The 17,143-nt window shown below is 46.4% G+C and overlaps 1 protein-coding gene across 1 annotated transcript in view; it reads right to left on the minus strand.

Annotated features, from left to right (window-relative positions):
* LOC124041864 (protein patched homolog 1-like) overlaps positions 1-15,422 on the minus strand; it is a 35,921-nt gene extending 20,499 nt beyond the window's left edge. Inside the window, 5 exon segments of the mRNA XM_046359947.1 lie at positions 2,899-2,990; positions 3,102-3,171; positions 3,274-3,463; positions 12,819-13,011; positions 14,930-15,422. Of these exon segments, the coding sequence (XP_046215903.1) occupies positions 2,899-2,990; positions 3,102-3,171; positions 3,274-3,463; positions 12,819-13,011; positions 14,930-15,076 (692 nt within the window). The 5' untranslated portion in view covers positions 15,077-15,422.
* Positions 15,423-17,143: the final 1,721 nt, after the last annotated feature.

Raw genomic sequence — 17,143 nt, forward strand, 5'->3', positions numbered from 1 at the left:
TCTCCATCCCTCTCCCTGCCCCCTTTATCAACCCACCCAGTATCAGCCATGTCTCCATCCCTCTCCCCTTTACCAACCCACCCAGTATAAGCCATGTCTCCATCCCTCTCCCTGCCCCCTTTATCAACCCACCCAGTATCAGCCATGTCTCCCTCCCTCTCCCCTTTACCAACCCACCCAGTATCAGCCATGTCTCCCTCCCTCTCCCTTTACCAACCCACCCAGTATCAGCCATGTCTCCATCCCTCTCCCTGCCCCCTTTATCAACCCACCCAGTATCAGCCATGTCTCCCTCCCTCTCCCCTTTACCAACCCACCCAGTATCAGCCATGTCTCCATCCCTCTCCCTGCCCCCTTTATCAACCCACCCAGTATCAGCCATGTCTCCCTCCCTCTCCCCTTTACCAACCCACCCAGTATCAGCCATGTCTCCATCCCTCTCCCTGCCCCCTTTATCAACCCACCCAGTATCAGCCATGTCTCCCTCCCTCTCCCCTTTACCAACCCACCCAGTATCAGCCATGTCTCCATCCCTCTCCCTGCCCCCTTTATCAACCCACCCAGTATCAGCCATGTCTCCCTCCCTCTCCCCTTTACCAACCCACCCAGTATCAGCCATGTCTCCATCCCTTTCCCTGCCCCCTTTATCAACCCACCCAGTATCAGCCATGTCTCCCTCCCTCTCCCCTTTACCAACCCACCCAGTATCAGCCATGTCTCCCTCCCTCTCCCTGCCCCCTTTATCAACCCACCCAGTAGCAGCCATCTCTCCCTCCCTCTCCCTGCCCCCTTTATCAACCCACCCAGTAGCAGCCATCTCTCCCTCCCTCTCCCTGCCCCCTTTACCAACCCACCCAGTAGCAACCATCTCTCTCTCCTCTCCCTGTCCCCTTTACCAACCCACCCAGTAGCAGCCATCTCTCCCTCCCTCTCCCTGCCCCCCTTTATCAACCCACCCAGTAGCAACCATCTCTCTCTCCCTCTCCCTGTCCCCTTTACCAACCCACCCAGTAGCAACCATCTCTCCCTCCCTCTCCCTGTCCCCTTTACCAACCCACCCAGTAGCAACCATCTCTCTCTCCCTCTCCCTGCCCCCCTTTACCAACCCACCCAGTAGCAACCATCTCTCTCTCCCTCTCCCTGTCCCCTTTACCAACCCACCCAGTAGCAACCATCTCTCTCTCCCTCACCCTGCCCCCTTTATCAACCCACCCAGTAGCAGCCATCTCTCCCTCTCCCTGTCCCCTTTACCGACCCACCCAGTAGCAGCCATCTCTCCCTCCCTCTCCCTGCCCCCTTTATCAACCCACCCAGTAGCAGCCATCTCTCCCTCCCCCTCTCCCTGTCCCCTTTACCAACCCACCCAGTAGCAGCCATCTCTCCCTCCCTCTCCCTGCCCCCTTTATCAACCCACCCAGTAGCAGCCATCTCTCCCTCCCTCCCTCCCTCCCCCTCCCTCCCTCCCTCCCTCCCTCCCTCCCTCCCTCCCTCCCTCCCTCCCTCCCTCCCTCCCTCCCTCCCTCCCTCCCTCCCTCCCTCCCTCCCTCCCTCCCTCCCTCTCCCTGTCCCCTTTACCAACCCACCCAGTAGCAGCCATCTCTCCCTCCCTCCCTCCCTCCCTCCTGCCTCCCTGCCTCCCTGCCTCCCTGCCTCCCTCCTTTACCAACCCACCCAGTAGCAGCCACCCCCCCCCCCTGTCCCCTTTCCATGAGGGCCTTCCCCTGCTCGGCTGGGGGACTGTGTGTGCATGGCAGTATGTGTGTGTGTGTGTGCGTGTGTGCGGGGGTTAGCCCCCGCGACAGGAAAAGCATAGGTGACGACTGAAGTAGGCCTCTTCCTAACAACAAGGCTAACCAGCTATTCAGTCACAGCTTGATGTTAGGTTATTAACGCCACCACTGTAGGTTATTACCGCCTCCACTGTAGGTTATTACCGCCACCACTGTAGGTTATTACCGCCGCCACTGTAGGTCATTACCGCCTCCAATGTAGGTTATTACCATCACCACTGTAGGTTATTACCGCCACCACTGTAGGTTATTACCGCCACCACTGTAGGTTATTACCGCCGCCACTGTAGGTTATTACCGCCGCCACTGTAGGTTATTACCGTCGCCACTGTAGGTTATTACCGCCGCCACTGTAGGTTATTACCGTCGCCACTGTAGGTTATTACCGTCGCCACTGTAGGTTATTACCGTCGCCACTGTAGGTTATTACCGTCGCCACTGTAGGTTATTACCGCCGCCACTGTAGGTTATTACCGTCGCCACTGTAGGTTATTACCGCCGCCACTGTAGGTTATTACCGCCACCACTGTAGGTTATTACCGCCGCCACTGTAGGTTATTACCGCCCCCACTGTAGGTTATTACCGTCGCCACTGTAGGTTATTACAGCCGCCACTGTAGGTTATTACCGCCGCCACTGTAGGTTATTACCGCCGCCACTGTAGGTTATTACCGCCGCCACTGTAGGTTATTACCGCCGCCACTGTAGGTTATTACCGCCGCCACTGTAGGTTATTACCGCCGCCACTGTAGGTTATTACCGCCGCCACTGTAGGTTATTACCGCCGCCACTGTAGGTTATTACCGTCGCCACTGTAGGTTATTACCGTCGCCACTGTAGGTTATTACCGTCGCCACTGTATTGGATCCAAACTAACACCTCTTGTTATGAAGAGTGTGGGAGAACCAGGAGGTCAATTGAGATTTTGTAGCCAAGTCACATTCCCTGGCCCCTGCCAAACCCAACGTATGAATAAGGTGAAAGAGGCCAAGCTAGCTGGGCCTCAAGATAGCTGACTCGTATAAACACTAAAACACATTCTGTATTTCCAAGCAATATGGAAGAAAACAATTTGCATCATTTGAAGAACAATTATTCTGGAACTTACGGTAAGTATGCTGACCCCCCCTGTAGCTTTGCACCTTCCCAGAAACAGTCCAGTGGGGTAACAATCATACAGGGGAACAGCTTGTCAATCATCTGCAAACCATGGATACATTCATCAGTTATTAAGCAAACTATCAAGAGTACATAATACAGAATAAAGACATACATGTGAATAGTCATGGACAAAAAAATAAATAAACGTACCCTTTCAATCATGACATTCTCTATGATAGGGACACCAGATTTGTAGCAGATTTTATTGAGATCCCATGATCTGAGGAGAGAAGACATACAGAACATGACATATATGTGAGCCCAGACAACCCCCTTTCTTTAGCTGTGATGTAATCACCAGTGATCCCATGGGTCTACCTACTTTCCAAACAGAGACACCTGGACCTTGCTGGCCGAGAGCGCTGCCTCCAGGTGAAGCAGCAAAGCACCCTGGGTCAGAATGTTGGTCCCTTCCTGTTTAGGGGTTTGTATGAGCATCTGTGATGTGAACACAGACTCCTCTCCCTGTTTCTCCTTGGTGTAGCGCAGCTCCCGACTCACTCGGCTACCGGCTAGAAGAGAGAAAGAAGAGAGATGGAGAGGGGGGAATTGGGTTAAAGTTTCATCTCATCTCTCACGTATATAAGTGCTATCGGGTTATTTATGGTCATTGCGCTGCGATGTGGCAAGACAGCTCAGCCTCATTACCACTGCAGAGGAAGCATGACGCAAGTTGAAACGTCAATCAACAGAGAGAGTGAAGAACAGAAAGGTCCACAGATTGTACAGTTCTAGAAATATACCCTTTTGAAGACTCACAGTTTTAAGATTCACAGTTTAATTTAATAGCAACCAGGGTGGTGGGGGAAAAAAAGTCATAAATTAGGCTGAGTTTCAAATTTCCAACTTTCTGCCAACCCCTCCTCCCGACTCTCCAAGACTTAGATTCTAAATAGCTGTGTAGTTCAAACCAGAGACCTTGGCATGGGCCCAAGTGATACAGAGACCACAGCAGAGAGAGAGGGGTGGAGAGATGGAGAGAGAGAGAGACGGGGAGAAATCGGCTGATTAAGACTATGCACAGCTCATATTATTATCAGACTAGTGCAACAAGCATTGCAGACACACACAAACAAGTTCAGAGTTGGCTCCCTGCATTGAAATGAGTGTCGCGTGAGTGTAGTGAACGCAGTACACACACATGAACACAGATTGGCCAACACCCTTTGCCAATGTTGGTTTTGAAGGAACTTCAGACACAAAATGTCTAGCCAAGAGAAATGAGTCAAAGCTTCTCATTGGCTCCCTCTGTGAAGCAGATGTGTCCTGTTAGGGAAATCCTCCTCACTGTGCCCAAACCCCATCACTAACAACACGGCACGACACAGAATGGCAGCACCACCATCCCCAGTTTCACAGTCTGTTTCACCTGGGGCTTGAATGTGTAAAAAACAGAAACAGCCAAAAACACAGCCTCTAGCCTAGACAGACGGTTTCAGTAAAAAAACCAAGGCACGATATGCTATCCATTCTTTACAGCAAACTTCCACCATACCAGAACTAACCCATCAGAGAAGGAGAGGGAGAAACTAGGAGAGAGAAAGAACAAAAGGTGGTGCCAGGGCTGGATGAGGGAGAACAACGAGGCAGAAATTCTGTTGATGTGGTATGCAGAGCCGGGCTGAAAGCATCAAAGCCCTGAGAGGAAACTCTGGAGTCCAGCCCCCTAATTACCAGAGGCTGCCCTGAAAAGAGTGAGCAGGGTATCTGTGGCCATGCCAAGGGCACATGAAACACACCGCTCTGGATCAGAGTGGGCTCGTCTGCCCCTCCGTGTTCCACTACATGACAATCCCGCAGAGGCTGGCTCTCGCTGTGGCCACCTCGCCTCTCCGAATCTCTCCCTCTCTCTCGTCCTGTCTGTCTTCCTCGCACCACCTCCCCAAATCCTGAGCCAGCTCCTCTAATTGAGGGAGGAGAAAAACGGGTCTCGAAGTGTAAGATCAAGTTATAACTGGCTTGGAAACACGTCACAATCTTTCACTGCTTTCTTCTAGCCTTCATAGGCTACTGGTGAATTCATAAAAGAAGGTAAGCTAATGTCATTTGTGATCATGCAGAATGTGCCCATGCACCAAATAATCAAAAGCAAAGTGCTTCATGTTCGTGAAGCCATCACTTTTGAAGTCAGCCTTGGTGCCACTCATGAACAAACTGTCCTATCCAATGAACAACAACCTGAAACACTCAGGTTACATTCACACTAGTACGTGTTAACTTGTTTTCGAACTCTGATTAAAATCAAACCAGACTTAAGAACAGACACTTGTTTGACTTGAGACATTGTGCTCATATTTAATACATTGGGGCATCTACAGGAACTGACTTTCAAGCTTTGGGCCTGTAATTACAGGGATCCTGAAGTAAATTATAGCTATTTGTGTCTCGTTCCGCCCATCTGGACCACCCAGCTAGAACCCCGGTTGGGGCCCCGGCCCAACACTCAGTCACTGCTCTGCTCTGTGAGAGAAAGCTCAACCACTCACCAGATGGAGGCTTCACTAGCTCTGCTCCACTCTCTGCTCCACTCTCTGCTCTGCTCCACTCTCTGCTCCACCCTCTGCTCTGTTCCACTCTCTGCTCTGCTCCACTCTGCTCCGCTTTCTGCTCTGCTCTACTCTGCTCCACTCTCTGCTCTGGTCCACTCTCTGCCCCACGCTCTGCTCTGATCCACTCTCTGCTCTGATCCACTCTGCTCCACTCTTCTGCTCTGCTGCACTTTCTGCTCCACTCTCTGCTCTGCCCCACTCTCTGCTCCACTCTGCTCTGCTCCACTCCCTGATCCACGCTCTGCTCCACTCTCTGCTCTGCTCCACTCTCTGTTCCACTCTCTGCTCTGCACCACTCTCTGCTCTGCTCCACTCTCTGCTCCACTCTCTGCTCCACTCTGCTCCACTCTCTGCTCCACTCTGCTCTGCTCCACTCCCTGATCCACGCTCTGCTCCACTCTCTGCTCTGCTCCACTCTCTGTTCCACTCTCTGCTCTGCACCACTCTCTGCTCTGCTCCACTCTCTGCTCCACTCTCTGCTCCACTCTGCTCCACTCTCTGCTCCACTCTGCTCCGCTCTCTGCTCTGCTCCACTCTCTGCTCTGCTCCACTCTGCTCCACTCTCTGCTCAACTCTCTGCCCTGCTCCACTCTCTGCTCTGCTCCACTCTCTGCTCCACTCTCTGTTCTGATCCACTTAGCCTGCAACCAGGAGCCGTTAAAGAGACAGGCGCCCAAATACTTTTCACAAAGCAGTCAGGCAATTTATAGAGAAGTGTCTGGATTTGGTGTCCTTTGGAAACCTGCAGAAACCGATGTGAAGGGTTAGCATTAAGCCAAAATAACTTTTAATTAAGAGACAGTTGTCAAGACCTAAGACATGTAGCTCTCAGTGTCCTTCAGCAATCCCATATTGGATGGGGAAATGAGATAACAGTAAATCATATCAACATAACATAGTTGAAGAGATCAGGGAGCTCATACTTCTTCACAAAGCCACTCCAAGAAAAGCACCTCCATTTGTTCTCCCTCTGTTCCATTTTTCACTTCAACCCCCGGAGGTGACACCCCCTTTACAGACCAATTAATCCCCAGTTATGGTCCATCTCATCTTGCAAGCATATGCAGGGATACTATCCATCAGTCAAACAAACGTGTTTATATCACAGACATAGTGGAGCGAGGACTGCCTACCATAGCCATTCCTATGCTAAAGCTGAAGCTAATCTCCATCCAGATGGGGTTCTCACTTCTCAGAAGAAGGCTGGGGGTTGGGGCTGGCCAGAGGCAGAGAGACAATGGTAGCAGGTTTCAGGGAGAAGGCCTCCCTCCCAGCGTCCGGACCCAGGGCCAGGTGCGTGTGTGTGTCTGTGTCTGTGTATGTATGTTAGCTCCCCTATCAGTGGGCAGTATGGAAAGTGGCATGTAATTAACCAAGGAGATAAAGACCCCTGATGGACCCTGTCAGCTCCAATCTCCCTCATGTCCAGCCCACCACCACCCAGGAAAAGACCACCACCCACAGACCTCACAGGAGACAACCGTACCATACTGTACTGTATCAATGTACACCCTCTCCATGCCTGTCTGTTATGTTGTCTGCCTATCCATCTGCACAGGTTTAGTGATTGTAAACAATTGAGATCAAACTCAAAAAGTGTTGGTCAAAGGCAACACAATGTAGCCAATCAAATGAGGAAGAGGTCCCACACAAGAAGCCAAGCTACTTCTCCAGCTTCGCTCAGAGACTTTTAGGCGCCATCACAAAAAACCCAATTAGGACTGAGCCAGCAGCAGCACCATTCGCATGCAAGCTCTAGGTCCAATTCCAGTCTCCATTAGCGGAGACCACCTTCAAAGTGTTGTGGGCCAGATTAGCTGGATTAGGAGGCCACTGAAAGGACCCATGCTGCTTTGGAGGAAGTCCCACAAGGAAGAGACATGCTTTACCTGCTTCAGCCGCCAAAGGAATAAAACAAAGAATATACGGTGTTGTACTGTAGCACAGATTAGACCTTCTAGGATACAAAATCACAGATGTACAAACTCAAATGCGCACACAGCCTCGCCACTCACTCACTCCCTCACTTAAATACATTCACATAGAAAATAGACTTTGCTGGAATGGTTCTGTTTAGGAACTGTCAATCTGTCATCTTGCCCACTTTTTAAAAAAGCATGCAGTATAAAACCAGAGGGATAGATTTGGCCCTGGCTGGTAGAGAGCGAAACAAGTCTTTGCTGAAATCAAGCTTTAGTTCTACTGCCATTTACTGTAGGCCATCCTTTTACAGAATCAGCAGCACCTCTCCATCCCAGTTCAATGTGTTACTTAGCAGATAGAGAGTCTCCTAATTCTGAGGGAAAGCAGGCAGAGCAGCAGAGATTGAATACAGGCTTTTGTCACTCCCCTCCTGAATTTCTTTCAGATGTTTCCCAACAAGCAGGAAAAAATAAAGAGGGAACTTTCACAACAAAAGCAAATGGACCAAGACTTTTTCCCAGCAAATAAAACAATGCAGGCGTTGGGGGCCTGGCTTTCTACCTTAACGAGAAATACAGTGTGTGTCGGTCTGTGTGTGTATGTTGGGGGGTGTCTGAATTGGACAAGGTGGTAAAAGGAGAGGACACTGAGGTATTCCTTCACCCCAAAAAGTGAGAGGATGAGAAATTAAGTTCAATTTGAGAGGAAGAACTGAAAAAATACCGTTGAAAGCGAAAGGCAAAAAGAATCAGTTTCAGTTACAATCTATTCAGATCTTGATACTTCTGTCAGCATTGACATAAATTTCCACTGGTGTTGGCATTTAGGCACTTTCCATTTCCATATGTATAGGCTTGCCTGTACTAATTATGCTAATCATCCCTAGTGTTGGCTGCTGCGAAAAATAGTCACATTAGGCACTCCACTGGCTGCTAATGCAGCTTAATGTGTGGTTGAAACATACATTCATCCCACGGTGAAAGGCAAAAATGTCCCAAATTGCTGGTCTCATTCAGCCTAGAAATACATTTATTGAGCCCAAGGACCATCCCCCCCAACACCAAGTACAAAGAAAATGTTTTTCTCCATTCTTCTTTTTCCAGAGGGGGTGCAAGCGGAGAGGAAAATGGGCAAACTCTACCCAAAAAGGTGACTGGTGTCACTTTATTTAAAGTTGACCAAGGAGAACAATCTCTTTTGGCAGGATTTAAGAAACTGTCCAAGTGAATGAAATAGAGATTTATACAGGAGATGTGTGAGACTGGGCTTGCAGGTCTGTAACAGGGATAGGCCTTCAGCACTCTCAAAAATGCACACCAGTGTCTGCAAGGACTGGTGCAAGGATGGTGCAAGGACTGGTGCATGGACTGGTGCAAGGACTGGTGCAAGGACTGTCAACATAAAATACAGGATGCTAAACAGGTCTACAGTTACATATAGTGCTGAAATGTAACTATACATGTAAAAAAGCCAAGTCCCATAAACACTACATAACTTGAAAAGATAGAGTGGCTATGAGTCACTGCTTTAATACTGTATAACTCCAAAAAGGATATAACTTAGCACTGTATATTATAATTCTGTCCACAGTGGACGGTTAATGGCGACTTCAATAACTGAGGGAGCTGGTGAGGTTTTGCATTCAGCTCTTGTGTCTGCCCCTTGAGGAGAGGACTGAGGCTGGAGGATTGCAGAGTAGTGGGAGGTGTGGGGGGAACGAAGGAAGGGAGGGAGGGGGTTGAAATAAACATTTTCAACTGACCCAGGTTGACTCTGGCCTTGTTTGTTCTTTCTACTGGTGAGGTCTGAGGCTCAGCAATTGGAGTTTATTTATCTAGCTGGGGCACTGTGGCTTGCCATTCACCTACAATAATGCCTCATAGACCTTTCATTCTCTTGTAGCAGACCCTGAACTGGAAGACTGTGTATTTTCTGATTAATTATAGCATTTACCTTGCATTTTTGTTTAGGTAACTGTTCCAAACACTGAAACGTCCACATGTTTCCCTCGTGCTGCTAGGGCTCTAGAAGGTACCTACTGTTCCCCTCGTCCTGCTAGGGCTCTAGAAGGTACCTACTGTTCCCCTCGTCCTGCTAGGGCTCTAGAAGGTACCTACTGTTCCCCTCGTCCTGCTAGGGCTCTAGAAGGTACCTACTGTTCCCCTCGTGCTGGTAGGGCTCTAGAAGGTACCTACTGTTCCCCTCGTGCTGCTAGGGCTCTAGAAGGTACCTACTGTTCCCCTCGTGCTGCTAGGGCTCTAGAAGGTACCTACTGTTCCCCTCGTGTTGCTAGGTCTCTAGAAGGTACCTACTGTTCGCCATTTGGAGTAGGTCATTCATGCTCTCTGTATATGTTATTTTCCCCACTTCTACAGTCTCTTTTTAAAACACAAATCCCAAGTCACTTTGTAATATTTGCACAGCTTGTCTGTGTGTACATGTCTGTCAAGATCATCAAAACTGTGTCAAGAAGGATGGGTTTAGTTCATGTGGGCTACCAGTACATACTTGTACATTACATGTAAACATTTATTTTCCACTCTAAATGCTCTATTCAAAGCTTTTTGCTGGTCTTTGGTGGTATATTTTAGCCACTACAAAATATCAAACCTTTTGGGTAATCTACTGTTGCCATAGTAATAATGCTATAGCTAAACATATATTACATCCAGAAAAAACAACTCCCTACCCAGGCAATATACTTTTTCTTCTAAGTCCTGCTTGAACTGGTGAGAGAAATGTGTCCTGAGAGAGAAGCCATACTGTTGTTTTTAGGGAATGGGAAAATGTTGAAGTGTATACCCCTAAAACCTTCAACCCCAATGCTCCCCCACCCCCACCCTCATCTCCCTGCACTTTATTATTCCCCTTTTCTTCCGACAGACAATACACGCTAGGTCACATTCTCCCCAGGTCCCACCCATGACTGCTAGCCCCCTTTCCTGTGTTGTTGCTTGCTCTTCATTGCTTCTGAGGTAGCAAAAAAATGTTCAAAAGAAAACAACATATGACTAACAAAAAAAGGTTCCTTAGATGAATTTAGCATGCATTATTAGTCAGCACTCTGTCTGTATTAGCCAACCAGTGGAAGTCGTCTGTCCACCTAGAGAAAGAACCGCTTAGGCTTGTATCTGTCACAACCCCATATGTACACCTTAACAAGTACCATATGTTTAACTACCACACCTTTCCTCAGTTTGAAGAAACCTACTCCCATATGTTTCTGACTATCACCAACTACTGGTTGATATACCACCAATAGTATATCAACATTCAGAACAGACATACTAGTGCCAGCTAAGGCTGTAGTGAGAGTGTACAGCAGGGATTTGCATTATCAGGGTCAGAAAACAAATCATTTCCAAAACACTATTTTCTACTGTCCTATGGTACAAGTTTTATCACATTATGCTGGGCTAGGTTAGGGTTGGGTAGAATGGGGTAGGCCAGGTAGGGTATAGGGTAGGCTTAGGTAAGGACCCTGGTGGTCAGACTTCACAAACAGCCGGACATCTATACTAGCATGGTGGCAAACGTGACATTTGGGTGGGAGTTGAGTTGGGGACAGATATGGCCTGAGGATATATGATGGGGGGGCATATGCTCTCAGGAACTCCCAGCTGGCCAAGTGTGAGCCTAGGAGGCCTCATATCAGCACCCTCATCCCTCATATGCGGTCAGAATACACCTCTGCATGTGTTGACAAGAAGACCCTATAGATGTGCGTTCTGTACTGAGAAAATATTAAGCCTTCTACACTTACTATTTTTAAAGTTTGAGTCCGGACTGTAAGTCGTTCATGGATAAAAGAATGCTCTTTGGACACTCATCTTTTCTAAGAGAGCAATGAACTTCTCTGTTTTATTAGGAGATATTTCCTCCCTTTTGTAAAAGTGTGTGTGTGTGTGTGTGTGTGTGTGTGTGTGTGTGTGTGTGTGTGTGTGTGTGTGTGTGTGTGTGTGTGTGTGTGTGTGTGTGTGTGTGTGTGTGTGTGTGTGTGTGTGTGTGTGTGTGTGTGTGTGTGTGTGTGCGTGCGTGCGTGCGTGCGAGAAGATCTAACCTCTCCTTGTTACCAAACCACTTACTTTTCATTCAACTCTGAGCAGCTTTGTCAATGGGCTATTGGGGGAAACAACACAGGCAGAAACTTTAGAAACATGGGCACTGCCTCTTAAAGGAACAGCATTCCTTTTCAGCATTTGGGCATTTCACTCAGAATGACTCCATGATTAGGCATAACAAACCCATATGGCTACATCTAACAACCTCCTTTCAGAAGACAAAACGGTTAGCTTATTCAATGTGTATGAAATACACAGCAGTACATTACCAAAATACTGTGATCATGACAAATTACACTGCGATAACTTCACATCTTGTTTGTGAGTCAGACTCAGACAACTCAACTACAATCTGACAAGTAAATCTGAAAATCTTTGGCTTCACCAATCTGACAAAAACTCAAACACAGTGTGTCAGACCACAGGCATTTCATTGACAACAGTAGTAGTAGTCCCCTTCCCAGCCAAAATGTTGGTACGGAATAAAATACACAGATACTGAGTGAGTGTTTATACTACAACTGCTGTGGCTCTTTTTAGAATGTGCAAAACAGGTGGGAAATCTTCAGTTGTATTAACATATTTTTTGTAGGAAAGGGGGTGCTTTTATTGTTGAATGGAATCCAAGAATAGTTAAGGACCACACAGGGAGCTAGGGGGGAGGGTCAGCTCCTCAAAGATGGCTAACGATTCACACAGCCCATCTGCTCTTGGGATCAGGAGTGCGGCAAAAGCCTAGGGGGGCTTAAAAGGAATTTGGCAGTGTGAAAACCAAATAAAGCTGCCCGAATATGCACCGATAACCCAGCCTGCACACAGAAAGGACGGCAAATAAAACATGGATCATGGAACCACCATGGCAAACAATACAAAGCTGATGAGAAGAACAAGAGAAGGCCTGCATTTGCAGTGAACACCAATGCTAGCTCCTTGTGTGCAATAAAGTAGGAATATCTTGACCCATTCTCCATTCCCAATGCAAAGCAACTTTGGCATCAGCAAAAAAACACACTCAAAAGTACAGATCTTACAAAGTACCACAACTTTCAATGTTTACAAAAGATTACAAAGGAAAAACAAACACATTTTTGTATATCACCCAATCATGAATAAACAACTTTAGAGGATCGTCTCTACAAAAAACAGCCATCTCAACTACTGATCGACAAATCAGTCAGACAGCACCCGTACAGTTTCCTGTCCCCCCTTCTTCAGTAGTTTAGATGGCAAAATGTCTACAACAAGTTCATTTGGGCAAAAAAATGACCCCTTTCTCCCCTTCCCAGACAACCCCCCCCCCAAACCATACCCCAAAACTGAAACGCCAGACTCACCTTCAACCCATAGTTGCTCAATGTCCGTCTCAATGGCAGCAACCCGCAAACCCACAGACAAGGCACCGAACACAAGCAGTCCAATGAAAAGGACTTTTCCACAATGTCGCTGGATGTGACAGCCCAAAGAAAACAGAAGAGCCTGGAACCTCGCCCGAACCCACAACGGGGCCTTCTGACCCACAGCCTTCCCCTAAAGAGACAAGAGGAACATGGAGGGAGAGAAAAGTGTTATTACATTGTTATTACACATTAATAACAACATATTGCATTACATGGACTGTATGGCTATGGCATAGACGAGTACAAGTTTTCACTAATGGAAGACTACATTGTTTCTAACTGTAAGATAAAAAAAAAACTCAATATAGTAGTCTTTCTAGTATTACTAAGATTCAACTACAAGGGCAGAGAATGCTATGCTAATAAGATAGCTAACTTGAGTATGACTTTCATTGTGATAACGTGACATACTTAAGGGCATGTTCAACATTACAGTATCTACTGTATTAGTCAGCTACTTGAGAGTCTTCATGTCAGTTGTCCTGTAAGCAAATCATATCTATGTGAAATACATCACTGAGCTAATGTCAGATCTAGAGACCATGTGAATATCAGAATATAACCAGCCAGAACCCTAATTTGATAGTAGGTCATTGAGGGCCCAACATAAAAAAGGGTAAAGCAATGGCCAGTCTTTGGATTGGAATTGGCCCTCACAGTTGGCACAAGCGAAGTCAGGGTGCCACTCATCACCAGAGGCATGGGGGTTTGCTATGGAATCAAAAACCCATGACATCACAATTATGGTTACATGGTTTGGACTTAACAAAAATAAACAGCATAGTTGTCAAATGGGATATCAAGTACTCTATGCTGTTCTTGTGTAGCCTACTACACATGAATAATACACTATTAGCAACTAGGATTAAATAAGCATCTAATAGAGGCTATCATGTTTGCATACTGCCTTACTCATTTCATATGTATATACTGTATTCTATTATACTGTATTTTAATCAAAGCCACTCCGACATTCCTCAATGTAATATTTCTATATTTCTTAATTCCATTATTTTACTTTTAGCTGTGTGTTTTTTGTTGTGAATCATTTTGGATAGTACTACACTGTTAAATATTACTACTCTGTTGGAGCTAGGAACAGCATTTCACTCCACCAGCAATGATATCTGCTAATATTGTGTATGTGACCAATACAATTTGAGTTGAACACTGTTGTGTACTTGGACTAGGACTTCGATGTCCAATCTTACAATATTTCCTTTTTTAAACCCTCAGCCAGCTGCCCCTAACAACCTGGTAAAAACAATATGAAACCCAATGCTGTTGTGCACTAACGCAACTTCTAGTTTTAAATGGAAGTTGAAAGATTACAAGATTGCACATATTTGAGTCAGGAGTGATGTAGACTATACCGCACGTTCCTTTATAGGCTAAATACCTTCTTACAGGCTATGCAAGGATTTGACAATAAGCAGTTTCTATACCAAAAATCCCTTCTCCTATCATTTAAAATTAAAACACTGTCTGAAGACCTTCTACTTTACAAACAATGTCACCGGTCTAGTACAGACACTGGACAGATGTTTTGGTTTCACTTAGGAGTTTTGACACATTTCCAAGCGTTCATGCGGTCCAGTGATGCTTTGTCAGATAAAACGTAATCAGTGAATTCCTCTGTAAGACCCACTGCATTTTCAAACAAACTAGCCCACAACGGGGACCCTGCGTCTAGCTGGTTACAAACAGAGTTGAACAGATCCCACACACGCAGAAATAACTATTTTGAGTTGTATTGCTTCTAAAAATGAATGGATAAAGTTATTCTCATTCATAGGGGGATCGGGGCTGGAAGTGTAAAATCAGTGCGTGCCAGTAAATGTTACAATGTAACACCGAAATATCACTAGAGTGTAATATCACCGTGTATATCACATTGTATGACATTTTGACATAAAACTCCCTCAATTGATATTCCTCCATTCGAGTAGTAATAACATCAGTTTCCGCAAAAGTACCAGAACATAACACTCATTCACAGAGACGATGAATGAAACATTAAGCATATTCCATCGAAAGCATTTCATCACCTTAGAAATCTGTTTTAATGCGAAAGCAGCGTGGCAGTAGCTGGGTCTCCGGAGAAGATCTGAGTTTACTGGCGGCGGAGAACGCATATAATTTGGGGGTAAATCTCCAAAAACACCGGCCCCTGGGACTCTGGGATCCGAGGCCATAGTCCAAACAAGAAAACAAAGCACAGAGCAAAGCAAGAGAGAAACAGTGCGAGTTCAGCAAAAGCGACAATAATCCAAGATAGAATACTAGCGCATCCAAAGGGTAAAAGTTTGGATAATATATTCTAGTCTTTCCTTGAGCCAAAGTCTTGCAACTCCATCCCAACATTATGTGCCCAAATCCGTATAGATCCTTCAGTCTTCATTCGTCCTAATAGCTTATAAAACAACGTTTCGAAGTAGGAACGTCTCGATCAGATCTCTAAGTCTGCCTCTGATCCCGTAGCAGTAACATTTGGAGAAGTTAGCCCCTCTGCAAATCCTGAAAAGGGTGGTTTGATGGAAAAGTGCTCTGGTTCTCATTGGCCAAGGAAGAGGCAAATTACTTTGCAAACATCTCCTATTATTAGCTGCTAAGCAACAGCTCACCAAAGTGGAGAGAGGGGGAGACCACCCAGGCAGCCCTTCAAATCGAGGGGAGGGGGGAGAGCGAGGGGGCGTCAGAGAGAGGAACTCTTTCAATAAACTCAGCACACTGCTGCCTGCGCTGTTCTGCACACTCCCAATTGCCTTATCTCGGATATAAGAAGCAATCACACATGTCATCTATTGATAAAACAGACACTTTATTTTTTAATCCAGTCGGATATAAATAAAAGTATAAATTAATCGAGTAGTTTCTCACACATAAATACAAGGGACTGAATAGTCTAAATTGTGTACTAAACTAGCCTTATTTATTGGCATGAGAGTTTTCAACTCAATAAAGTAAACCAAGTGTTAACTGTAAAACATTCAATGTTACTTTTCAGACTATGGTTCACAGCTTCAAAATGAATTCCTTTGCTTGACTTTGGCCCATATCAATCTCACTATTTCATGAAACAAGATATACTCTGTTTGGTACTGTATTATGTGTGCAGGGGTTGTGTCTATTTACACCTAATTGCTAAGGATGTACTGACATGTTTAATTCCACTGTGCTGTGCAGTTTACCAAAACAGCTGTGATGAGTGTGTGTGGTGTTGGTGTTCAACATTGACAGCTGCAGGTTCTACTTGCCCCAGTGTAGGGCATGTCACTTCTAATGGGGTTTGAGCAGGACCCTCCTACTATTGCCAGGTAGTTATTTGTTTTTCTCTCTGTCACAGCCTACTGTCAAGTACTTCATTCTGACTTTGTTTACCTGAGTCTGATAGCCTTTAGCCGTACCCTCATACTACTCCTTCTCTGTTCCGCGGGTGATGTGGAGGTAAACCCAGGCCCCACATGTCCCCAGGTACCCTCATTTGTTGACTTCTGTGATCGAAAAAGTCTTGGTTTTATGCATGTCAACATCAGAAGCCTCCTCCCTAAGTTTGTTTTACTCACTGCTTTAGCACACTCTGCTAACCCTGATGTCCTTGCCGTGTCTGAATCCTGGCTCAGGAAGGCCACCAAAAATTCAGAGATTTCCATACCCAACTATAACATCTTCCGTCAAGATAGAACTGCTAAAGGGGGAGGAGTTGCAGTCTACTGCAGAGATAGCCTGCAAAGTAATGTCATACTTTCCAGGTCCATACCCAAACAGTTTGAACTACTAATTTTGAAAATTACTCTCTCCAGAAACAAGTCTCTCACTGTTGCCGCCTGCTACCGACCCCCCTCAGCTCCCAGCTGTGCCCTGGACACCATTTGTGAATTGATCGCCCCTCATCTAGCTTCAGAGTTCGTTCTGTTAGGTGACCTAAACTGGGATATGCTTAACACCCCAGCAGTCCTACAATCTAAGCTAGATGCCCTCAATCTCACTCAAATCATCAAGGAACCCACCAGGTACAACCCTAACTCTGTAAACAAGGGCACCCTCATAGACGTCATCCTGACCAACTGGCCCTCCAAATATACCTCTGCTGTCTTCAACCAGGATCTCAGCGATCACTGCCTCATCGCCTGTATCCGCCACGGAGCCGCAGTCAAACGACCACCCCTCATCACTGTCAAACGCTCCCTAAAACACTTCTGTGAGCAGGCCTTTCTAATCGACATGGCCCGGGTATCCTGGAAGGACATTGACCTCATCCC

Source organism: Oncorhynchus gorbuscha, linkage group LG08, assembly GCF_021184085.1.
Source record: "Oncorhynchus gorbuscha isolate QuinsamMale2020 ecotype Even-year linkage group LG08, OgorEven_v1.0, whole genome shotgun sequence".
In the NCBI taxonomy this organism is placed as follows: domain Eukaryota; kingdom Metazoa; phylum Chordata; class Actinopteri; order Salmoniformes; family Salmonidae; genus Oncorhynchus; species Oncorhynchus gorbuscha.